General features: G+C 40.5%; 2 protein-coding genes across 11 annotated transcripts in view; one reads left to right on the top strand and one right to left on the bottom strand.

Moving 5' to 3' along the window:
- Nucleotides 1-25,300, top strand: part of NPNT (nephronectin) — a 54,522-nt gene that overhangs the window by 22,728 nt on the left and 6,494 nt on the right. For 5 of the 10 annotated variants that reach the window (XR_011140885.1, XR_011140884.1, XM_068941942.1 and 2 more), the window contains 7 exons: nucleotides 2,908-3,027; nucleotides 3,849-3,968; nucleotides 9,152-9,286; nucleotides 10,493-10,615; nucleotides 12,576-12,878; nucleotides 22,629-22,724; nucleotides 23,123-23,221. Coding sequence is in view for 7 of the 10 variants with exons in the window: in XM_068941942.1 (XP_068798043.1) it covers nucleotides 2,908-3,027; nucleotides 3,849-3,968; nucleotides 9,152-9,286; nucleotides 10,493-10,615; nucleotides 12,576-12,878; nucleotides 22,629-22,724; nucleotides 23,123-23,221 (996 nt within the window). In the remaining 3 variants the exon portion in view is untranslated. Of the gene's footprint in view, nucleotides 1-2,907; nucleotides 3,028-3,848; nucleotides 3,969-9,151; nucleotides 9,287-10,492; nucleotides 10,616-12,416; nucleotides 12,879-22,628; nucleotides 22,725-23,122; nucleotides 23,222-25,300 lie in introns of all 10 variants that reach the window. The other 5 variants (XR_011140883.1, XM_068941939.1, XM_068941938.1 and 2 more) reach the window with 2 other exon arrangements.
- Nucleotides 12,887-25,300, bottom strand: part of TBCK (TBC1 domain containing kinase) — a 167,551-nt gene continuing 155,137 nt past the window's right edge. The window contains exon 37 of the mRNA XM_068941932.1: nucleotides 12,887-16,858. The gene's annotated coding sequence lies outside the window, so the exon portion shown is untranslated. The remainder of the gene's footprint in view (nucleotides 16,859-25,300) is intronic.

The following is a 25,300-nucleotide window of genomic DNA, read 5'->3' as shown; positions in this document are numbered from 1 at the left end:
ATTATGCAGAGTTCTGTGGAAGAATCCAGTCATTTAAGGCTCATAATGTAATCTATGCTTTATGCAGGATGGAAAGTTTTAAACTGAGAACAGTCACAAATCATTATGTTATTCCACTTTGGATCTGTGGTAGTAGCTCCGGAAATAAGTGAGAGAGTTCTTCTTAAAGGTCGCATTTTCAGGAGTATCTAAACTTAGCTGAGATGCAATGGGATGCAAGCAATAGAGGATCACACATACACTACTAAAATCCTACCTTATCAGCTTAAATTCAGTATTACTGCTCCTTATTCTGGCCCTACTTCTAGTTAAGTATTTTATATGTAACTCCGTTATTTTGTAAAGTGGTGGGTTTTGTACAAAGCAGAAAAAAATCAGGTATTTTAGACTTAAAATAAGAACCTTTCTTTCTCTTTAAATTCAAAACTATTGTTGCCTGTCAAAATAGTCATTCAGTTGGGCTCAGTGAAGATGCTTTTATGAATTGTAAGTAAACTTTAACAACATTGTTGAATTTAACAATGACCTTTATTTGTTTAACAAAAGTTTTGAATGTGTCAGTAATCTGTTAGTGAAATTATAATGTCTGTCAGGAACTGTAATTTTAATGAGTTTTACAGAAGAAAAAAAAAGCAGTGTTTTTAATTTGCCCTACAGAAGTTTGCCTTCCAAAATGCACATCTCTCCAGCGTTCATTATTGAATTTTTTTTTTTACGTAAACTTCTTTTATGCAGAGGTTTTCACATTCTAAACTTACCTTCCTGCTCCGGGAGCATCATCTGCTGCTCTTCCATTTGACCTATGTATGTATTCTGTCAACAGTCAGCACTTCTACTGTGAACTCAGTGTGTTCGTTTAGAAAATGTCCCTCTCTTCTACAGATGTTTCTCTCAGACATAGCTTGTTTATTCTTACGATTTTGGCATTGATGGCTGCTGGGAGAAGTTAATATATTCTCCTAGCAACTCCAGAAATGTCTTCAAACTCCTGGAGAGTGGGAGTGAGAAGGGGTGCTCTTTCTGCAATGCATGTTCTGCAGGAAGTGTGTGGAGAAGGCCGTCAGGCTCTCTGTACTCAGAGCTTGTTCTTGTAAGCCACAGTTTCAACCCTTCTCCTTTTGGCAACCTTTTCTCACTCAAGTCACTCAGCTGGTCTTCCTCGCCTCTCTAGGAGTTAAGCAAACCCTCTAGACTAGAAGATTCTTGTTTAGCCTTCTGCAGGAAGAAAGCAAAAATGGTATCCCTGCCCACTGCCCTCTCCCAGCACAAGGAGCAGGAAGTATTCTTATCCCTAAACCTGCTGTACTTCCTGAAGCCTTGGAAAACAAAATAAAAAACTTCACATCCGTCAGTTAGGGGAAGGGTTCTGGGAGGGGACAGGTTTCTCTCTGTATAGTGCTGGTTGTTTGCATCAGTTCTGTCTATAGCGCATCAGTTCTTTGTCTCCAGCAGGGCGAAAATAAAGCAGCTCAGAAAACCATAGATTGTTTGGAGCTCTCAGGAGCAGCAGTGGCATATCAGAATGCTTCATACAAATACAAGCAAAATCCTTGTGACTGCTTTTGAATTACATCAGTGATTACAATGTTTCGAGGTGAATTTAAAATCCAGATACTAGAAACGTGGAGAATTCTGTGTGCAACTTTCTAAAACCAGTATGCTCTCTGACTTGCTCTTTCTAATAAATGCAACTTTCCTCTTTCCATTTCAGCATGGACTGTTGTTAAAATTGCTGCTTAGAGTGCATAAAAAATCAGTGATACTGACCTGATTCTAACTGGAGGTACATCTGTCTTTCTGTTTTAATGTCTTATCTCTACCCTTTCACATCTAGACCGTGAAGAGGATGCATCTCCTTCTCAGCCAGCATTTTATAGAGCAGTTATTGTGTTTGTGTGCCTAGTAAATGCTAGGAGGCAAGGCTTACCTTTCTAGGGTGTTGGTTAGGGAGTGATGGCTCTTTGAAAAGTTCCTGGAAATAACAGTCACTCTTTTACTGTAACAAAACTCCTGAGGGCATTGTGCAATATTAGAAATGAGTAATTCAGTTAGTAATTCAGTTATAAAACTACCTGCTGACGGGATTTGTGAATAGATTTATTCTTTTCAACTTCATTATTGTCGTCTTTACTGCACAACTACAGCAAATGACTATGTTCAGTAACAGATTATTCTGGTTTACCCAGATAAAATCAGCGTGTGTTCTTGGAAGTGAATTCTGAAGGAATTCTGGGGTCAATCTTTGCTTCTTGTTAGAAGCCTTGTCTACTGATGTTAAGATTGTGGACTGAGTATTTTAAGTTTCAGTGAAGAGTTCTGTGTGTGTATTAAATTGTAAATCTGAAATATTAGCCTTCATGGCTAATCCTTGACAAATATCACTGATGTCAGGTACTTTTTTCAGTATTCTCTAGCTGGTAAGGAGCATGTTTTTTCCACTAGACTGTTTTCAGTGGGTCAGCATCAACTTTCCTACTTTCCTCTGCCACTAATTTTGAAGCGTGGTCTTTGACAGTGTTTGCAGCAGTAGTGCGTTCTTTGCCTCTCCTAGTCTAGGTTTCTGACTGATCCTGGTCATGGGGTTGATGTGGATAGTGGCAAGATGTGAGCAGTCTGAGCTGATGTATTCCCTAACGAAACTTCTACTAGTACATAATTGAGTGCTAATGCTGTTATTTCTGAAAGGGATATCTGTGATACAGATAGAAGAAAATACTCCACTCAGCAGGAGGACGGAATAGGGTTTCATGCAGGACGTTCTGGACGCTTGCTGATGAGCTGGACTGTATATAAAAAGCTAATTGCCATATTTTTCCTTCTTTCATCAGGAACTCTTAACTGCTAGCATTTTCACAAATACTCTGTATGTTTTCTTCTCGCTTTCTCCCCTCGTACCCTTCTTTTCAGATCTAAATGAGTGTGGACTAAAGCCCCGGCCATGCAAACACCGATGCATGAATACCTATGGCAGCTACAAGTGCTACTGTCTGAATGGCTACATGCTCATGCCAGATGGAACGTGCTCTAGTACGTCAAGGCTTGTTGCTTTCTTTTTTCAAACCTCCTCTCTGGTATCCCTGTGTTACTGCTCAGGGTTCCCTAGGAAACGTGTATGAAATGAAGATGAGTCCCAGAGTAAAAGTAAATTCTGCTGGAAATCAGGCAATTGCACAAAATGAGCTGCTTTGTTCTAACGAAATTAGGCTAAACAAAACAAGAGCAAATATTTTGATTTTATTAGTTTTATTGCTAGCTTCTCCAGAGACATTCTCCAGTGCTGTAAATCACTGTTAATTGGCCTTTGGGGACAAGGGTTTGCAGTTTTCACAGCAGCAAGACACCTGCAATTCTGCAGTACTATGTCTATATAAATATAAAGTCGTGAAAGCTGCAGATGTTGGTTGTTTGACCGGTACAAAACTGTACTGTGATCTTTCTGGAGATCAGGTTCCTTCTCTCCCCTATAAAAGTGGGTATTTTGAGTGTCTGGACAGAGGGAAGGAGAAAGAAATGACCTTTATTAAAGGTGCTATTTTAAAATGGCAGTACTGCCCTGGAGGGTTTATAGCACGTGCTGGAATTTATTTTCCTCGTGAGGATTGCATTTCATAACACAACTTGCTACAATTGTATTTTTTTTTCTTATAAATGCAATTATTGGAAAGAAAAAATTTACTACGTGTGTACTTGCCATTCGAAGACCTGAATGGGCACCTATTAAAATCAACAAGCATTTTCCCACTGTTTTTTATCATAATTTAACTACGTCCTAATTCTCCGAAGTTCTTTGTGATTTTCTGGTATGGATCAGAGTCCTCATCTAAGTATGTGCAATTATTTTTCCCTAGGTGCCCTTACTTGTTCAATGGCAAACTGTCAGTATGGCTGTGATGTACTGAAAGGGGAAGTACGCTGCCGCTGTCCTTCTCCAGGATTGCAGCTAGGGCCCGATGGGAGGACCTGCATAGGTAGGTGATAAGACCCAGACTTCTTTTTTCATTTTTTTCCCAAAATATTTTCATCCTTACGCTGAACACAGTTGAAGAGAGGAGTTTATCGGATGTCTTTAGAATGCATCGTACATGCAGTATAAAAGCTTTACTGGAACGCGGTTTGGGATGTTGCTCAGCTATTCTCAAATGGTGTAAGTCAGAGATCCCCAGTGTTTTCTTCCAGTTCTGCAAGTTTTGTTGACTATCTGCTTAAAGCCTGCTCAGGCTGCTTGCATCTTTAAAGCTTTTGGCCCTTATCACTCCCTCCTGTTACTGAGTAGTTTTAAAGTATTGCTAATAGAGACTCTAAAATACTTGCCTGTATCAAAAAGGAATGGGGAGGGCAGCTTTCCCTCGTACACTTGCAAAGCAGAGTGGTGCCTTGGTTTCGGGGAATGCAGGGGTAATTTATACAAATTGGTGAGATTAGTTGGGGCAGGGTGAAGGTCTGTGCACGCGCATGCTCCTAATATTAATGGGATTTAGGCTCCTGTCTTTCCTAGCTACCTTTGAAAACTCTAAGTTAAAATAAACTCAGAAATTCAGACAGCATAAAAGTGAAATGTTTTATAACATAAAAGTGAAATGTCTTATTCTCACCTTCTTGAATGTGGTGAAGGAGCTCATGGTTAATCAGACTGTATTGTGCCACACATTACTATGGTGTGAAAATCAGCATGACATGTGATTTCATTAGTCATTAACTATACATCCTGAGTGGATACAATGCTCTAGTGATTTTATTATTGATACCCTGTGCAGAGCTACAGGTCCTATAACCTGTTGTTGTTGTGCATGCTTGCACTGAAAGAGTTTAAGAGAATGTGGATGACCCTAATTGTGCTTCTGGGTATCACAGCTGTCCAGGGGAGGCAATTGCTTCTTGAAGTGACTTATCCACACTGACCAAGACCTCTGTGGCAGAGCAAGGGACAGAAGCTAGAACTCCTGGTGTAAGGAGCAGGCACTTAGCTGGAGGCTTTCTCAAGTGTAGGACTGGCATGTGTATGCATGCAAAAGAACGGGTTCAGCAGTAGAAAAAATAACGATTGTCAGATGCTGAAGGGGTTGAATTATGATTAATCATGCTGTAAACATGGCAGGTAGAGGTTTTTGGAAGAGACTTGTAGCATTGTGAGCTGAGTGATTTTTGGTACAAATTCAAGGAAGTTGTACCAAAATCAGGAAGTTACTAGAAAAATACTCACAAGATTCTCCTAGTGTGCATTTTAATAGAAAGCTCGAGCAAACTTCGTACCTCTTTTGAAATAAACAAAGTGGACATTTAATGTTGTTTTTAAATAATCAGAAGACTAGCACTCAAACCTGTTATATGACGCTTGTTCAGTTTAGTGTAGTTTTCAAAAAAAAACCTCATTTTATTCATGAAAGGTAAGAACTGTGTGCAAGTGTGTGTACCCACATTTCAGTGGGCATGCACCATTCAGATCTATTTCATAACTTGTTTTTTAAATTTTCCCCCAAAATTTCAAGAGCAGCCTTGCACAATGTAGAGAAAGTAGTCACAGCAAGAGATATTTATCCTTCATGGGTCATAATATGTTCCACTCATTTTTTGGTAAGACGCGATTGTGACATGCAGTCTTCTTGTGTTATTTCCTACACAGTGCATCAGAGTTTCTCAGTGAAGTTAGAGCTGTGCTAAAACTAGTAAATACCTTCAAGATTTGAAGTTATTTGGGGCTAGGGCTATGTCTTTTGCTCACATGTGTACAGCCCCATCGTTGCTGGGGCACATGTCAGCTCCAGGGAGCCTTCAAGTGTTGCTGCAGCACAAGCAAAAGTGTAAATGGGGGTGAGAAAATTGAAATGTGCATGGGCTGTAGCTCGTGAAATCGTAGTTTGAGGAGAGTTTGAAAGAGCTGGGAATGTTTAAAATGTTTTTAAAATGTTTCCTCCAGCCAGTCAGTAAAGAAGATCCAAACAATTCAGCTACGAAGGTAAATCACATAAACTAAGTAACAAAGAATCAAAATGGAATTCAGCAAAGTATTCAGTAAAAATCAGGATTATAAATGACTCTAGAATCAAAAAGTAACTGGTGAAGCAGTATTGCCAACTTTTTTGATTGGATTTTTCATTTTATGAAATCAGTAATTTACACGTTTCTTCAGCTTTAGAAGGTCTTAAATTATTTGAGAACTGAAAATAATTATTTTTACTGCAAAATAAAGTATTTTTTGCTAGTTTCGATTGTGGAGAGAAACGTGAAAAGATGGTCTTGGAAGCTTAAAAATCAAACTCTTTTTAAATCAATCTCATCGTTATTTAGTACTTGATTGGTAATACAGCCTTATTCACACAAGGAGAGAAGCAACTATTTGCAATTCTGCTTCCCTATTGAAGATGGACTATCACAGTCGCTTAGGTGCGGTCTGTTTTTTTTGCGTTTGGAGCGTTTCCTCACGCTCAATCTGCGTTGTCTACCTCCGTTCCAGACCAGGCTGCGATGGGAATGCAAATGACCCCTTTATGCCCTGGTTTTCATAGGAAGCAGGGGTAAGCCACAGTGTGTTGCAACAGGCAAAAGGGCCCAGGTGTAAATTGGCATGGGCCCATGGGCTTGAAAGAAGCCACGCTCACTATACTGTCTGAGAACCCTAGCCAACTAAGCGTTAAGTACTTGCATACCATGTTCTAGCTAATGGTCAAAAAGCAATTTTCCACTAGCAAAGAGTATCTACTTCTCACCTTAAAGGTATGTAGTAGATTTTACAACACGTTTCCATTACTTTTATGTAAGTTTTCAACATGGTATTGATCAGCAGTTCAGTCCTATATATTTAGGATGTATAACTGCACAGACAAATAAATGATGCCACTATAATTCTCTGGTTACTGAACGTACCTCTTCTCTTAAGTGGGTCTGCAATATCATGAGCATGTACAGAAGGAAAGGCAGAACAAACTATATCAGGCTTTAAAGAAAACACTCCATGCCAAGAGAAAATATATTCTGTAGCTGATTTTTTTTCCTACTGAATTGCTTTTTGAAGTTAGGATTTAAAAAAAACTCCCAGTAATCAATAGGCTGTGTTGAAATACTATTTTGATAAAAGGGAGAAAATTGTGGCTTGTTAATGAAATGATGTTACAGAACATAGCAGCATTTGTAAAAATGTTAATAATGTATTCAAACCAAGAGGCAGATTTATAGGAAGATTTAGGTGTGTAGGGATGTGGAGCTGTGCCCAGTTCTGGCCTCTTGTTCTTTCTTATTCAGGCCTTTACTGAGACATAGCAGAAGTGCTCCAATCTCAGAGTAAAGGAGAACTGTTCACGTCAGAGAGGAGTCGGATGGGCCGGGTGTGTGGGAGGTCAGGTTTGAATCCTTGCTCTCCTCCCTAATTCTTTATGCAGAGTGGGACAGTGCCAGCAGGAGCTACTGGGAGAATGTAGCTAGCTAGTAACTCATGACTCTAGGCTACTTCTTTTGGCTGCGGGAAACAGCTTGGAGAATTTGAAGTTACATCTCCCATCTGGGGTAGCTGCCGTAACTAACTAGCAGTTTTGTTTCTTTTAGTTCCCTGCTTGAATTGTTCTTTAGTAGTCAAGAGTATTTGATTCTGACAGAGCAACTGTCTGCCAGCGGTAGCGTTTCCTCCGTGCTTTGTGAGAGACTTGTATTCTGAACCTCTCTCTGCCTTAGTGTGGCCTCTTTCACAAGCAGCAGGGCATCAATCACTTGGCTTTGTTTTGCCCTCTTGACACCTGCAGCTGAAGTGCTCCTTTTTGGAAAAAGAATTGCTTGGAGAGCAAAATCATGCTTTCCCATAGATCAAGAGCTTGATAGAGCTGCAGAGCAAAGGCTTGAACTGTGCCCTGTAGATAACCAACACACGTCAGAAGCCCCGTGGGTCTCTACCTCAGTGAAGAATTAGGGTTCAAGTACTTAGCAGGCTTCAGCTCAGTTTCCAAGGGCCTCGAAGTGAGTAGTAGTGCAAGCGGCTTTTGTTTATCTGCCTGATCTCTTGCTGAGAGTTGTTCCAGGCAGCAAAAGCAGCACTGGGTTAGTATAGGCTACTCTCAGGGCCTCTGCCTGGCTTACTCAGCATGGTGAACAGCAACTTGAGCGAGAGGAAAGGTAGCCGACACTGATCAGGCGTCACTCATGTCTGCCTAATCCTCAGTCCCTGCCTGGAAATACAGGTCGCAGCCCTGCTGCAGGTCCTGCTGTGAGCACGCGGGAGCCACGTATCTCAGTGCCTGAGATATTTTGAGGTCACTTAGGTAACCATCCCCTCTTGAAAGGAGGGGTCAGCTGCAACACATGCCCTGCACGGTAAGAACTTGCAAAGGGGCATTTACTCAAAAAGTGTTCGGCCTGTGGTAGCTAACTGGTAGGAGTCCCAGAAATACTACCGCCCTCCAGCATTAGCTTGGACTTTTCTTGTTCAAAGTGAGTCTTGAATGGATGAAAATTTCTGATAGGGTCGATGGGTGGTCCTTGGATTAGGGACACCTGAGATTTTAAAAGAATAAACCACTTTCTACTGGGGGGTGATGTACTTTGAATATGTGCATATGACCAGTGCTACAGGAACAATATTTCAGATAACTTTCAGAGTATTTTAAAAAGAATTACTGGAGTATTTTTTGTAATTCCTTGACCGTAAATTGAGATGCTATCTTTGTAACCATGCAGGGCTCATTGGGAGAAAAGGAAGTTACACAAATGTCATGAATGAGTGTTTCTTTAGACAAAAGATGTTACAGTTTTAAGGATGAGTATTTTGAGGAATACCCTTAAAGAAACTGCTGTTTTCTGTATTTTCTATATCTTCTCCCAGGGGAAGGGTCCCATAAGTAGCAAGACCGTGGAACAAACACTCAGAAGCCAGTGTTTGATACTCATTACATCCCATTACATCCGTGCATCTCTTGTCACTCACAGTTAATGGTCACTCACAGTATTTGTTTTTGGCACAGGAGACGCACAGATTTGGGCATGTGACTAAGAGTTGAACTTGAGGAGCCACAGCCTGGGTGTTATTGCTGGCTGACCAGCCTGCAGCCAAAAAGAGCTGTTCAAAAATACTTTGGCTGTTCTTCTTCAGTTTTTTGTTATGTGAAGTCAGTTCAATATAGATAGTATTTTAACTGTTAAAAAGAATAATTCTGTTCCTTTCTTTTCACAGACATTGATGAATGTGCTACTGGGAGAGTTATCTGTCCCCGATTTAGGCACTGCATCAATACTTTCGGAAGCTACATTTGCAGATGTCATAAAGGCTTTGACCTTATGTATAGTGGAGGCAAATACCAATGCCATGGTAATGACAACAGCAAATTTCTTGTATACGTGCAGTACAGCTGCATATTCTAAACTAGAATTAATGGTTTAAAGAAGAATGTTCACTTATTATGGCTGAAACATTCAAGCAGGTTGTTTTAGGTTGCTCTGCATCGATATTTTAGGAAAGGATGGATGACAGAAATAGCTGAAAGCGTGTATTTGCCTCCCCCCCCTCCCCCTTTCTGGTAACTGGTTCTCCCTAGGAAGCTAGTGGGAGAGCAGAGCTGGTGACCCCAGGAAGTTCTTTCCAAAACCTCTGTCCCCACAGGTTTCACTCGGCATAGGCAGGTTTAGGTTTGGCACAGTGTATTAGTGTAAATTATGTGTGTGCTCTTATGCAAGCATGCTTGACAGCACGCCTCAAGCTCCAAGAGGATAAAATGTGGCTAGAGTACACCCCAGCTTCTTCCATCCCAGGTCGTGCAACTTTTCTTCCCCTGAAAACGGGTGAGGAAAGGAGGAAGGCTGGGAAATAACCCAAGTCTTTGTTTGGACGTGAGGCTGGAATGCAGCCGATGTATGCCCTTTGGCAGAGAAAAAGATGTTCCCAGGTCCCGTCGTCTTAAGTTTCTCAGTACGTCAACGGGCTATGCTCCCTTCACCGAAAAAAGGATCATGTGAAATAATGACACTGCCTTGTTTGTTTAAGTGCATTTTGGAGAGAAATCCCTCTGCAGAGCACTGCAATTTTGGAGATTTTGCTTGCATCACTAGCTACATGGAAGTGCCATAGAAGATGTTTCGGGCAGATTCTACCCAAGTATAATGACAAAGAGGAAACATTTTAAGAACAAACAATTTAATGCTTGGCTGCAATAGGAATATGCACATTCCTAAACTCATTTTTTTTTCTTACCAAGTCATCGTCAAGAAGTAGTTGCTGAAATTATAATCTTAATAATTTCAGCTGTAATCTACCCACAGCAAATCACCAAAGCTGATGCTAAGCTATAAGCCAAGCAATGTAAGAATTACACAACAGTCCCTTTTACCCTGAATCACCACATTAATTTATGATTGCCTGTCTTCCTTTTTCTACTGGCAGTTCAATTTTATGGAGTATTTTGAAATTCATCTTCTTTTTCCTAGTGATCATATCTACTGTTTGTGTTTTTTGTAGGGATAAGGGGAAAGGCAGGTTTCTCTTCGATGTAAATGATGCTTATATAACTTTTTGTTGCAGATATAGATGAATGTTCCCTTGGCCAGCATCAGTGTGGTACTTTTTCGCGTTGTTACAATACCCAAGGATCCTACAAATGCAAATGTAAAGAAGGGTACAGAGACAATGGAACAAACTGCATACGTATGTAACACTCCTTTTAAGAAAAGAATTCTGAAACTAAATGTGGTTGTGAATCTTGTGTTGTAAATACTGAGATGTAGCAACGTCAGGCTCAGTTTCTCTTAACTATTTTTAATAGATAATTAAGAGCCAGAGAATGTATTCAGAGTTTTCTGAGTCTTAGCATGCCTTAACAAAAATATCTTTCCCGGAGATGTTTTCATAATTAGAAAGAGACTTACCAAACCCTATTCACAGCCTCATTCTAGAGGTTGCTTCGGAATGAGAACAAATGAGTAAGCAGGGCAGGGTCTGGTCAAAGAGTACATATTACTTGTACCCTGCTGATTAAGTGCACCCTGCAACTGGCAGTTTCAGTATTTCGCCGTGCTCCCCGCACTGCTCCCCAGTTGTGAGCAGAGCTGAGAGGAGGGATCTGTGGAAGTTAGAGAGTTCTTCATCTCATTCTTGGATGAAGCAGTTGTCCCCCTTGGTACAGGGTACAGACTGCTGGATCTCCCCAAAGTTTGATACCCCTCAGGACCCACACTGCTCTCAGATGATCTATAGGATCTTTTTGAGGACCCTGGGTTTATACATAGGTTCTGGTCCTTGGTGACTCACTGATCTCCTTAAAGAGCACTGCCATTGTGGACTTTTGGTGGGCTGTCAGGGGAATATGATCTAGCTAAGGTGATCTTTCAAAACCTAAATGCTTGCAATTATATGTTGACACGCTGCTTGTGTGTTGTTAGGCATAGCATTTTATATTTTAATATACTGTAATGTAAAAACTGCATGCTCTTTAAGAGAATAGTAATAAACAGATGGCCAGAGAGAAAAGCTTTTTCCCTGCTACCACCAAACAATTCACTGTTTACCATACAGTAGTTCTTCATTTTAACTGTGTTATGCTTGTAACACTTGTACACAAACTATGTGACTAGAGTTCTTACTGGGGCTTTTAAGATCTCCAGTGAGATATAAAGGTTTATTAACAAATAGTAAATTGTAAATAACAAAACAGATGTTCTTGCATTTCGTGTCTGCGTTTCCTTTGTGAAACCAAGTTAAAATATATCATCCTTTCTTTACGGACTATTGGGGGAGGTGGTAGCGTAGGCAATTCAGATTGTGTCAATGTAATTTAGGTGGTATTCAGTTCACCTTCTCCTTTTTGGGAAGACTGAAAATGATATTTACTTTTTTTCCTGGTATTTAGCAAAGATCTAGATCTAAATGAGAGCTAGTTGGCTTAGGTTCAATCTCTGTAAATGCTTATGGACAAGGAGAAGTGTTTAGAAGAAATGGAGAGGTCTGAAATACGCTTTTTTTAAAAGCCAACGGCATCTGCCTATCCATGAAGAAAAGAGTTAAAACACTGGAGTCTTACTAAACTCACCTATGTTCCTGAGTGTGAACCTGTCCAATTTCAGAGCTCACCTTAAGAAATATCTTCCTGACCTTGCTTTTTTTTTTTTTTTTTTTTTTTTTTTTTTTTTTTTACTAACAGCTCTTTTGGGAAAGTTTTGCCAACCATGAAGGTGAATTGGTGCTTGAGAGGAGGCAGACCTGGAAGGTGCTATGTGCCTTTGGTCATTCTAAATTGCCTCTAAAATACTGTAATGAGAGGTACTGTCTGAAGGGATGTGATAATTCAGCAGTGTTGATACTGAAGTATGTTTCTAATCAGTGGAAACGTTCAGAAAAAGAGAAACAATTTCATCAAATTCTCTCCATGTACTAATGAAATATATTGTTAAGTGTCTGGAGCCAAAGACTCAGGCATCTGTTTTGCCTCCCATTTTGATTCTCTTTGCAGTTATTCCTAATGTTATGATTGAACCACCTGGTCCCTATCATATATTCAAGGGCAACAGCACACTTCCTAAGGGAGGCAGTGGTATAACCATTAGGATTCTTGATGTTGGAGGCACAAGGCAACCCCTCAGACCACCATATGTACCTGCTATTGTTACAGAAAGGCCGGTGGCCAGGCCAACAACTCGACCTACACCCAGGCCAACAACTCGACCTACACCCAGGCCAACCACCAGGTATGTGCCCATAACAACAAGACCAGTAACAAAGCCAGTGACGAGGCCTCCACGTCCAACACAACCTCAGCTTACAACGTTAAGGCCTACGCTACCACCACAAAGAACTCCTGTGATGACAACCGGAGATCCTTCCCATGTTCCTGTTGAAACTACATCTTCGCAGGAAACTACAGTTGACAACAGGATCCAGGTAGATCCTCAGAAACCCCGAGGAGATGTGTTCAGTAAGTAAATTTACATATTCTTTCGTTTATCAGAATTGCAAATTCAGTGAGGTGAAAGCATGCACTGCACTGTTCTGTTTTTTCGAGCAGTCTATAAATGAGAACAAAGATGTGAAATTGAGAGTGGTCATACGGTAAAGCTGTACACCTGATTGATTTTGTGGCCTAACAAAAATGTGGGGAAGAAGTTTTGGATCAATTCAAGCAAAAAAGAATTCAGTTATTCTTCCTGAAATTATTTGTGAGTGTATCATCCTGCATAAGATCTTAACTTAATTACACTTCCAAACAAAAGTCTGAAGGGAGAAAGTAAAGGCGTTTTATTGAAAAATACTGAAATTGCAGCATTGTGACTTTTTGGAAAAAAACCAACTTTTTTCAAACAGAACTAATCAGTAAACTCATAAAGAATTAATGGATTCAAAAATCAAAGTGTTGAGAGTCACTGCTCCACAGCACATTGCCTTAGCTTTAAGAATGAAAAGAGATGGAACCGTGTCTGAATTGCTGAAGACTCCATTATGTTATATATGTTGTATGTATCCAAACAATCCTTTAATATTTACAACTAAGCAACTGCAAAATTGCATCAAAATATCATGGAGGCTTATTTTATGGAACGTGTCTATGAAAATGGGTATGCGAAAAGCTCATGATCCTGAAGATGCTCGATAGCATGAAGATGTCATTTTAAGAGCTGCTTTGAAAGATACAGCACCATTTCGCTGCCAGCTTTAGTGCATACCACAGATGACATTGCGGGCACATGCAGACTTACACATGTGTGCCAAGAAATACTCAACACCCAAATTTATCTTTAGTTCTGCAGTTAATTTTAGAGTTTGGAAGGGTATGTTGGATCAGCCCATTTCCTTCAGCTTGATGTACTATTATAAAGCTGCTGAAGCAACGCAGGAGAAAGTCTGCTGCCTCAGAGCAGGTGGACAAGCAATGTGGGTGTTTTTTTCCGGTTGTTTTGGCGTCTATATGGTAACTTCTTGGGAGGATTTTTCTTAGATGATTACACAGTGAAATATTTTGTTCTTTTTATAAAATATTAACGGGGAAACAAACCTTTTATGTGCTGTAGACGATTTATTCTGGAGACAACAAATGACATAGAATTCAGAAAGGTAATTCCTGCCACTATGCAAAGGGATGTTCTTACTGACTTTTTCAAGGTTATTTTTTAACTGATCCATATAATACATTTGGTTACTAAAACACAAAAATATTTTAATGTAAAGTTCTGAAAAGAAATTTAGTAAAGCCTCTCAAAACTAAATATGATGGGAAACAATAATTAAAAAATAGCGTTCTGTGGAAATTATTCTAGAATGTGTAGATCTACTTTCAAGGTTGTTTTGGTTCGTCGGTGTTCTGCAGAATTCTGTGTCACAGAGTTAATGCTCAGCTATTTTCATGAGGTAATTAATCATCTGTGTAAAGTTTATTATTTTCAGTTAAGTCTTCCTGAATTCTCACTAAAGCCTATCTTTTTTGAACCAAATGCCTTCAATATGAACACTTGAGATATGCAGGTTGGGAAAACAGGAAAGTAAAAGTGGTTTTTGTTTTCTGGTAGTGAGCTTACCTTATTGTATGTACAACAAACACAGAGAAAATTATCTTTACAAAGTGTTTATAAACTTTTTATTAGGTCCTCTACTGTCCTTAGAGGTTTGTGGTAATACACACGTAGCTTCTAAGACTTCCATGCACAATAAAGTGTTCCAAGAGGTGTCAAGCACCAGCGACTGTCGTTGGCTTCTGTAAACAATACCAGGGATATATAGCTCCTCAGGTCAGTTGACAGATACGTGCCTTTAGACATTGCCTCTTCCTTTATCCCCTGTTAAAGATGTACTTGATACATGTAAATGTATAACATAGCTGTGGGACCAAAAGCAAATACTCTACTTTGCTCTAGAAGATAGGAAATTGTGTGGTGCAAGTAATGTGACTCTTAACAAAGCTGGTATCTTTTTTTTTTTTTTTTCATTACGGTTATTTTGAAAGTATCAGCTAGGTGGTGGTCACTGGTCCTCCTCCCAGCTTAGTTTGTTAGGATTTGAAGCCTACAGTCAAGAGTGCAAACTAATAAAACAGTTTTATTCTAGAAGAATGGTTGCCTTGTGAAGGAAAATGTTGCTTGTGGAGGAGGGTGTTATTTCGCCTGTTGACTGACATCCTGTTACCATAGGAGTCTGTGGGGAAGGGGAAAAGTTACAGTTCCTCATGGGGGACATTTAGAAGCTGGCAGAAGAGCTACAGCCACTTGCGTTGCGACAAAATGATGCGCAGGGCATGACTCAGCCTGTCCTAGCCTGCTCTCAGCGCCACGCTTGTAAGGGTAATACAGGGATACTCATATATACCCAGACACCATCACTGCAGGGGTTCAGCCACGTGTGTGAGCTGCTGCCAGGCGCCGAATTCCTGGGCATCAGCTGGGCTGCAGAACTGGCTGCTGCATGCTGTTAGTGGGGGCAGCGGGTGGGAGATAAAATGCGTTAGCTCGAACACCTTTCACAAAAGCTTACAAATGGCATTTGCTCAGTGTGCTAACCTTCCCTTTTGCACTGCTGTGCGCCCAAGCTCCTGCAGGGCAGCGTGCCACCTGCTGCAGGCCCCGGGGGAGAGCCGTGCCAGACGCCTGGGCAGCTGCTGCAGCTTGGCTGGGAGACCGACCTCAAGCAAACTTGCTCTGCATGAGGCACCGCAAGCTCAGCACAGCAGTGCTTCCATCTTGTTTTAGCCAGGGGCTCTTAAAATTATTCCTTGCGTTTTCCTGTCCCAGCCAAGCACGATGATAAGAATGAAAATGTTAAGACAATACAGAATTTTGAACTGAAATAATTAATAACATTCAGCTAACCTCTGAATTATTTTTCGCTTATTTTTCACTTGCTTCCATATTTCCTCAGGGGAAAGGACTTTTTCAACTACTTCCTTCAGTTTCTTTAAACTCTGTTGGTGTTTTAATCTTGCATCAACACATCTTTGCGGTGTTCATGGGTCATGGATTTGAGCTGATTTTGTTCAGCTTATACTGAGCTTCTTTAGGTTCCTTTCCGCACATCTGCTTCTGCAGCTGAGGCAGCAGTAAACTGGCTCTCAGAAAGGAATTTGCACAGTGGTCCATGTGCCTCCCTGAAAAGAGAAGAAAAAGCTTTGCTCTTGGCTTCTTTACTCATTTCCCACGAGATAAGGCAGGCAGCAATTCAGTCACCTCGTAACCCTCATTGTTGTCTTAGAAAGTGATGGAGGGAATTAAATGTTAGGATCCACTCAGAGCATGAGGTAGGACCAATGTGAGTTTTGTCAAACGTTCAGCAGAGTTGCGGTGTTCTTTTCAGATGGCTGCTTCGTCACGTGTGACCGTGGCCTATAGTATCCCAAAGAGGCATGGGGTAGTGGTTTAGCACGTACCAGTGGGCAAAGCCAGCACAGAGCGTGCTGTATCAACCACTACTGGTTTCAATCTTCCAGCTCTTTCCCCTGATGAAGACCTCGGTATTTAAAGTGGTGGTTTTAGACTGGGTTATCCTGTGGTGCATGGATTTTATTCATTTATTTATTGAGATCAGAAGCCTTAGCCAGGCTTTGACAAAACGCATGGCAGTAAATGCTGTTTGCCTTGCTGCCTGACCAGATGAACAGGTGATGCTTGCGTTGTGCAACCCATGGCTGTGGCAAAGGGTAGTTGGTGTACTCTGTGCGCTGATAGATGTCCTAGTGCACTAGACCAACTCCTGCAGACATAAGCATGGTGCGGGGTTGGCCTAGATCAGAAGAGCAAGAATATTTGTTTTCTGCAAGCACATCTCAGTTTTGTTGTTGTTGTTTAACGTTTTCCTGAGCTCGCTCTTTGTGACTTGTTGCTCCCTCTTTTCTCCCTTCCTTGTTATCAGCCGTACTGTCCCACATGCTGGGTAAAGGTCTCTTAAGCTTTCACTCCAGAGAACTCGCGAACGCGCCTGAAATTAGAACCAGTGAAATTGCAGTGGTCTCCTTAGGGATGAAATACCGCAAAGTACTCTGCTGATAACGTTATTTAAATACTATGGGAATTTTTGAAAGGTATTAGGTTGTTGTGGTTGCCTTAGATGCTTTACCCCTTTTCTTAAAATTACTGTAATAACTTTGAGAAGCTGTTTTTCAGGCAACAAAAAATGAGTATTTTTTAAAATGGAATTCCTACCCTTGGCCTTTGAACCACTTAGTCAGATGCAGACAGTGGAATCTGGCACCAAGGATAATCTTCTCCTGATATGGATATAGGGGGAATGGCAGTGGAGGAATGCAGCAGTGGCTTAATATTTAACTCTTTCGGGACTGATACAAACTGCAGTGAACTGCAGGGGAGTCTTTTTTTGCTTACTAAGATGGATAAGGCCTCTTAACAGATAGAATGTTCTCCTCTATAGGACCATGACTTTCTGCCACCATCAGGATCTGGGTTACAAGCATTAAATGCATGGGCTTAAAGACAAAGTATGGGCAATTTCAGCAGTTTTCCTTCTTATGAAGGAAACCTAATGGGGCTGCAGAGATTGGAACTGGGAGACTTTCCTCATATCAGCTGTTAATAAAATTTAAGGATAGGATTAAAACTTGATCCTTTTTGCTCCACCTTTCAGTGATCGAAAAGTCCTTAGTGCAGCAAATGCAGTTATGTGAACCTTGAAACTGTTGAAATAATGGAAGTACCAGAAGCAAAGAATATAGTTTGTTACTTTTTCGTGTTATAGTAATAGCATTGTTTTTCAATAGCATTTAATTTGTCCTCATTGTTCTCATACCTATTAAGATAAATTTGTCGTAATGTTTAAGCATTTAAGACAGGCATTTTGTTCCTTTTTTGTCTTCTGGAGCTAAATCATCTGGGACTCTTACAAGTAAATCACACCGTCCCATCAATATTCCAGCTAGTTTTATTCTAAGATCTGATTTTAAGCTTCTGTAGACTACTTATTTTAGCTGTATTTCACAGAAATTTAAATGTCACTCTCCTCCTCCTGAATAGCCGCTCACAGAAAGGTGGGCATGTTACTTTTTAAAAAATGTCCTGAAAATATATGTAAAGAAAGGTTAGATTTAGGTCTAAGTTAATGAGCCTTATAACTACCTGAAAAATGCAAAATTGGACTTTAGAGTGGTTACATGCTAGCACCATAACTTTCCCCCTCATGTGAAAGGTACCAAAGAGGGAGGGAAAGTCCATGAAAGCTGTTCCCCAAAGAATTTTCACTGCAGAATTAGAATCCACAGTTTTCGGCAGCATATGCTGGATACTGGCGGTACCCAGATAAAATGGTGAAGGCTACCTCTCTGCTGCCCCTTCTTCTTAGTCCAGCATATATCAAAGTCTTGCCTGGGGAAAAGAGGAGGTAATCTTGTTCACTAAAGGACAGAGAATTTTGACCTCTGAACTACCCTTACTTTTACTACTAGTTCTGCATGAGATCTCATCACTTCTGGGTTTTTTTTTTTGAAGTGGAATTTAACAACTTTCAGTCATAAGTACTTTAACTTTTAACAGCTTTTCAATCAACTACTCAGTCAAAAAATCTTGTTTCCTCTTGCCTTTTTTTTTTTTTTTCCCTTAGCAGAACCGGGATGCTCAGGCATGAGTATTTTGTGCAATGGAATTGCTTGAGAACACAATGTTGCTTGTAAGGCAGAACACACACTACGTTATTAATAGTAGTAAGAATTATCAACGATGTGAAGCGGCGCTCCAACTTCATGTTTTGTTTTGGTTTTCTAACACCAAGACAGTGATTATTGTGTCATTATAAATAACTTGCCATATATAAATACCATCTCTTTTACTCCCAAACTCAGCCATTAACAAGTAAATGAAAAATGTCCTACTGCTTTCCCAAGGATTAACAGGCTGAAAAGACATCCATCTTAAACAATTATTAAATGTCCCTCTCTCCACGTATATGCATTTATAAAGAACTTGGCTAATGAACTTTGAGAATATTGTAGCATTCATGTATTGGCTCATCTGTAGCTCATACAATTCTCCAAGAAAAAGAAGCCAAGTTTATATATTACAAGCTTTATCAAACCATTGAAGTTAAATGAAAAGCACACTGATATGCTATATAAAATACACAGAAGGGGCTTGGGAAGCTTGCAGAAAATAATTGTGCCAAATGCTTTCTCCCACAATCTCCACTCAACATATTAGTCATCTTATTAAAAAGAGTTTACACGTGGATCATATTCACGGTCCTGCACCTCCTGTGGTTAGCTCGTTTCTGGATATGAGTGTATATTCCTCTAATTAGGTCTGAGCACTAAGGAGACTATTTTAAAGCATTACAACAGGTTCTTCTAGAAAAGTTCATATTAACAGTGTTTGAAGTGGACTTCGGAGGAGAGTTTTGAAGAAACATTTTTGCAGAGTTTTAATTATAGACCCATGAGCTTTAACTATAGACCTGTGATATCAACTTTAATTTGGAAAATGCTTGTATGTATATGCCCCCCCTCAGATTTTTATAACAATGCATTAGAAATGGTGTTTTACTAGGTAAATTGAAATAGCCTGGAAAATAAATTGCTAATATTTCCTGCAGTTTGTTCCAGAAATGTGAGATACGGGGGAGTCGAAAAGGAATCCAGAGGACAAGCACAGACCTAGAGACTATAATCCTGGAGAATCCTGCACAGCTTAAGGCATGAACAGGAGTGAGGGCAGTGGATTTCCACAATCTCTGTCCCCTCCCAGGAGAATACTGTTCATTCAAAACCTGTTATCAGTCTATAGTCTGAGCCTGCTGTCCCTAAGAAAACTGATTTCAAGGCACAGAGGAAGAACAGGAAGAGACGGAAATGCACAGTGCTAAGTTCAGTGGTTGAAGTAGATCCAAAGGGGATGAGGATGTCCCTATTGCAGGTAGCTGCATGGCAGTGGGGGGCTGATGACAGTGCGACTCCTCACCAGCCCAGGCTGGAGTCCATCTGTAATGCTGGGGTGGGCACTTAGGCTTACTTTAGCTGTGGTGGGTTGGCTTCTTTCCATCCCTGTGTCATCTGAATGTGGCAGATGTAACGGCACTTGGAAGAGCATGCTCGTTGGGCTGCATGCTCATTGCAGACTGACCGCTATATAGTACAAACGTACTCTGCACTCAGAAAACTTTGAAGCTAATTGCCTATTTTTCCTTCACAGTGCAGGACGTTAACAGTTTCTTGTTTTCTTTAGTTCAGAGGAGAGGAAAGGTAAGATGATAAACCCTGGGGAATACAGCATTGGTATGTGTCCTAGGTAGTAACTGCTGCGTTCCATGAAGATGAGCAGAGTACAGCGTGATTATAACGTGGGGTGAAATTTCACCGTGAAGGTTTACCAAGGGAAAATTGCAGTTAGAGCATAGTCCTGCCAGAAAGGACAGTAACTAATAGGATGCTGTTAGTTCAGCAGTGTCTGTAAGTAAATACTGCTGCAAATTTTGATGTTCCATCAGTCTAGGCATATTAAGCCCAAGAAATTGAATTACCAGTTTTTAACGTTCCTGAGTAAAGCCATGGTAAGTGACTGCAGGCACTTCAAATGATGCTGATAGCTGCTGCGTGTGTCACAGCGGCGGTGCTCTAGGTGCACAGATGCAGGTAGCGCACAGCAGTGATAATCTGCTACTCGTGGTTGTCTGTCCATGGCTGTAACGCAGGTGCAGTTAGAGCAGCACGAAACTGCTTATATTGTTGTCCTTTGGAAGAAGGTGCCCCATCATAAGCACCTCTGTGCAGGTGTGATTATACCTGTGTGATGTATCAGTTCCTTTGGTTGTAACTGTTAAACTGTCCAGGCTACATATTAGATGGAGCTCTTAGGAAAGGCAGCAGTCTGCTGCTGGGAGGGACTACAGGTGAATGATGTTTTCAGAGCGTTCCTGTTGGAATTTTTTGGTGCCTGCCTGAGGTAAACTGATTTTCTTTCTATATATATCTGAATATAGTATTTGTGTATAAATATACTGCAGAGTGATTATTGGCCTAGGTGTTGCAGGTTGTGCACATTTGTAACATTTCTTTCATGTTAAATCTCAAAAATGTAACACAGAAGCTAAACAACAGATTAAACAAAACAGAAAAAGTATTATTACAAACAACTTATCATTAAAAGTTAAAGAGCCTTTACTCCCTAAGCCACCCCAAAGTCTTTGAGGCAGTTCATACATTAAGTTATTAGGCTGCAAATAGACACATTCCAAAATCTACAAATGGTAGAACATGAGAGAAGTAATGCTTCCTCAAATGACTATGATATAAAGGAATTAATCAGTTTCCTACAGGCTTCAAGCTGTTTATTTATTTATTTTTATTACAAAAAAAATCCATCCAAGATCTGCAGCCTGTAATACCACTTTTAAAACACGCATGCATTTGGTCAGCTGTTAATCAGGCTGCTTATTTTATCCTAATTCCAAAAATAGGAAGCCAGTTCCTTCTGATTTAAATTATTTTGCCGTATCTTCTGGTTTTAGAGGAGTTCTTTCAACTGTACTATTTTCATATTGCTCCTAGTGCAAAAAGACTCACCCAAAGGTGTGTTCGTTCTTACCTTTGATTTTCTGAACACAAAATAGTCCTTTATTTCAGGTAAGAATCGTAAATCATCTCAATTCTTCTTGTTATCACTCGCCTCAAAAGCATATATAGATATTTAAATATTTAATTTTAGCACTGTGAATGGAGAATGTGTTTCAGTTTTTAATAGGTATGGCCCTCACAAATACCATAGGTGTCAGAGGTGTCTATAACGTTTAAGGGCTTGTCTGAAACACATTACTACTGTTAGTAATTATGTACCAGACCTGTCTCTAAAAGAGGTATTTCAAGACAGCTCTATCCAGTACTACCTATCCAACTCCAGTGTACAGCTGTTCATCAGGCATGACATAGCTTCTTTGAGACTTACACAGAGTCTTCAGACATAAGTGCAAGTCGTTGTAGCCATCTGCATTTTGCAGCCACAGTTCCCAAGAAGACCTCTTAAATTTCAAGATGCCCTCCTGCCTGCTGAATGTCTCAGAGTCCGAGAGCCCATAAATCTAGAGCGTCTTTGCAGCTGAGAACAGCAATTGAAGGGCAGATTTTGTTGGAGAGTAAAAAGTGTAATTACAGTTGAAGTCCAACTTCCACTATAATAACTCCTCCTCCTCAGCTCTCATTATAGCCCTGAAAATTGTTTAGGGAATTCTCATCCTTTGCAGGTAGATGGATTAGTGTTTATAAGCATAGGAGATCTCATTCCTTCATGGGGGACCTCCTCCAAGTACCGCTGCCTTTTGTTTTCTGAAATTCTGAAGTTCTCCTATAAACATCTGTGGAAGGTGCATGGATCTGAAAGTTTGAGAAAAGGCTTTAGAGTGACTTTGTTTTATTGTGAAATGACTATTTTTAACAGTGCAGTTGCAGAGCAGTACTGTGCGTCGAGGGTTTTTTTTTTTTTTTTCCCCCCCTTGGGTTAAAAAAAAGGGAAGCTTTCATTTGAAAGCCTTTAGCAGATTTGGAATCCTCTTTCATAGATAAATGTTACAACATAAATCACATAGGCATAAAGTTTATGAATCTTCATGTCAAATATAATTAAATATATTGGATTCTCCAAGAAAAGCACAATGCCCAGGGCTGCTATGCTGTTTTTTATTAAAGATAAGGAAGTAGGGCACTAACTACCTGTATCTATCTATCTCATTCATTTTTGAAAAACTACTTTTCTCGCAGTTCCACGCCAGCCTGGAGTGAGCAATAACCTGTTTGAAATACTTGAAATTGAAAGAGGGATTACTGCTGATGAGTTTGAAGCCAATGATGACCCAGGTAAAGATCACATTCTCTGTCTGGGGCCTGGGATTTAGGATTTTTTTTGAGATTTTATATTTATCTATTTTATACATTTTTACAGGACTCCTGCATCTTACGCCTCTTTCTTTGTTTAAACTATGCTTTGTAAAACTAGGTGACTTTATAGTTTCTTTTCTTGTCAGCTTTATCACAAAATTAGTGGGCTGAATTGTAAATAATAATAGCATCCCCTTTATTGTTTCAGTATTTCTGTAGATTCTTTTTCTAGTGCTCCTTCCACTGCATTTTATTTTTATAAGCATGTTTGCTTGCCCATGTTAGCCACATTGGGGAACTCCAGCAGCTTCCCATCAAAGGGTCAGGATCACTTTTTTTTTCCCCCTCTCTCCCCCTTCCCCCCCCCCTCCCCCCAGGTGTGCTGGTACACAGCTGTAATTTTGACAGTGGACTATGTGGCTGGATCCAGGACAAAAATGATGATTTGCACTGGGAAACAGTTCGAGATCCATCAGGTAAGATACACGTGTACAGTTGCATCCTGTGGTTGAAGAACCACCCAAACTTGGTCCTACTGAGGTTGATAACAGTTCTTATATTACAATAAATTTGCACAGACTCTGTTCCCTTTAATTCTGGTATATATTTCACACCCACACCTCTTCTGTATAGAAGAATCAAAGCTGAGCATTTCCAGCACTGAAGATCAGTTGAGAATTTGAACTTTTATCATAGCTAGTATCTTTACATTAGGAATGTCTCTGAAGGAGTAGTGAATGTATTAAATGTATTTAGTAAGAGACTATCTATCTGTCTTAAAAGAATCAGAACAAAAATGTGGACTAGAGAACAACTTTTATCTTATTTTTATCTCCATATTACTAGTGAAATTATAGACAGAGCAGGAAATATCTTTGTTCTGCTGCCAAATACAGTGTTCTTGTTCTGCTCTGTCTCTCGGTGTGATTTTATTAAATTCTGCTCTAAGCTACAGCAACCTTGTATATAGGAAAACTGTTAAGTAAAGGGAAGGAAGTAAAGTTAGGCTGCTAATATGCAGTGACTTCTGAAAATGTACAAGTCATGTCTGGGATGATAAAAGTGACCTTGAAATGAATGTGACAGAGGCCTGTGCACTAGCACTTGCAGGACAGGAGGAGCACTTGCATCTGCACTGGTAGCTGGCAAAAGCAGGGACCCCTTTCACTCGCGTGCGCCTCCCTGCATAGTCCCAGCAGAACTGCAAATCGCCAGAGCTGGACGTTAGTCGTATGTCGTCCCCAGCTGATTTTACCTTACCGCCCTGAGAAGTTGGCTGTCCTTGAGTTGAGTACCCTTCCCCCAGCAGCGCTCACCCCGCAGCGCTGGGGATTAGACTCACGCTCTGGCTCCCGTAATGATGGGATTGCTTCATAGCCAGCAGCCCGGCCTTTGAAGTGCCCAGCGCTGCCTTATGTGAGCGGATGGCAGACTTGGGAAGGAAACCCGCTCTCAGGCTGCAAGGTGTTAGAGGTGAAGCTGAGGGAGGGCACTGAGAGCTGGTTTACTTACAGACTCCCTTGTCATAGATGTCTGTGCTTACGTTGCCATTGATGAGATGTTCCTGCGTTGCTGCAGCAGGTGACCCCCCCCCCCCCCCCCCCGTACCTGCTTTGGACTGCTCAGCTGCGTAAGGCAATGCTATTTTCATTGACTGGGCCGGCCCCTCCCCACCCACAGTCATGCGCTAGTATTTCATATGCTTGTGAAGCCACTTAAGTCTCATAAATGACTTGGACAGCAGAGCTCCATCCTCCTGCACTCAGAGAACAGCTAACTGTGTCCTGCTGGCATGCTGGCGTTTTAAAAAAGATCACTCAAACACGTATTTTGGAGCAATGAATTTAAAAACGTTTGGTGACATTTTTTAAGAACAAGTAATTTTTTCTCCTGCTTGTATCAGTGGAAAATTTGCCTAAGACAAGCTTACTTTTGGAGAAAGTAAGTTATTCAAAGCATATTAGCTCTAGGCTAAGATTGTTGTTAATATGTATTAAGTTCCAGAACTATGATTTTTTTTTTTTTTAACTGGCTGCCTTTTTTTTAGACCTTTTCGCTCCCTTTGTTGCTTTCCAGTCAGGGACAATCTCAGCTTTTTTTCCCCCCTGTACGTGTTCTGTTGCTGTTGACAGAACCTGTTAAAACTAGTCCCTTGACATCACCCACGCCACTCCCTTCCTGTCTGGAATACCTGGCTTCGGAGATTTATTTTCACAGCTTGTCCCTCAGTGTTTGCGTTCACCTTCAAAAGTTCAATATTTATTGGCTTATCAGAATCCGCATTTTGAAAGGTGCCATGATGAAGCCTTACGAGCTTATCGTGCACGCAGAAGACGCTGCTGTGAGAGGACCTTTTCCTGTAGGGGCTTGCCTGCAGATGCATCAGCTTTGTGCTTAACTAAAGCTGTTTCCTAGTGATTGAATTTAGTCACTAACTGTCTGAAACAGATATAGTTAATGAATCAAGTATTTACTTTTATGCTGATACGATTTTATCTTCACCAAACAGGTGCAGTTATTTAAACTTTATTGTTTTTGTTTTACCAGTTGCTGTT

Source organism: Struthio camelus, chromosome 4 (genome assembly GCF_040807025.1).
Source record: "Struthio camelus isolate bStrCam1 chromosome 4, bStrCam1.hap1, whole genome shotgun sequence".
NCBI lineage: Eukaryota > Metazoa > Chordata > Aves > Struthioniformes > Struthionidae > Struthio > Struthio camelus.
The sequence above is the reverse complement of the archived record's forward strand: the minus strand, read 5'-3'. Positions and strand labels throughout refer to the sequence as shown.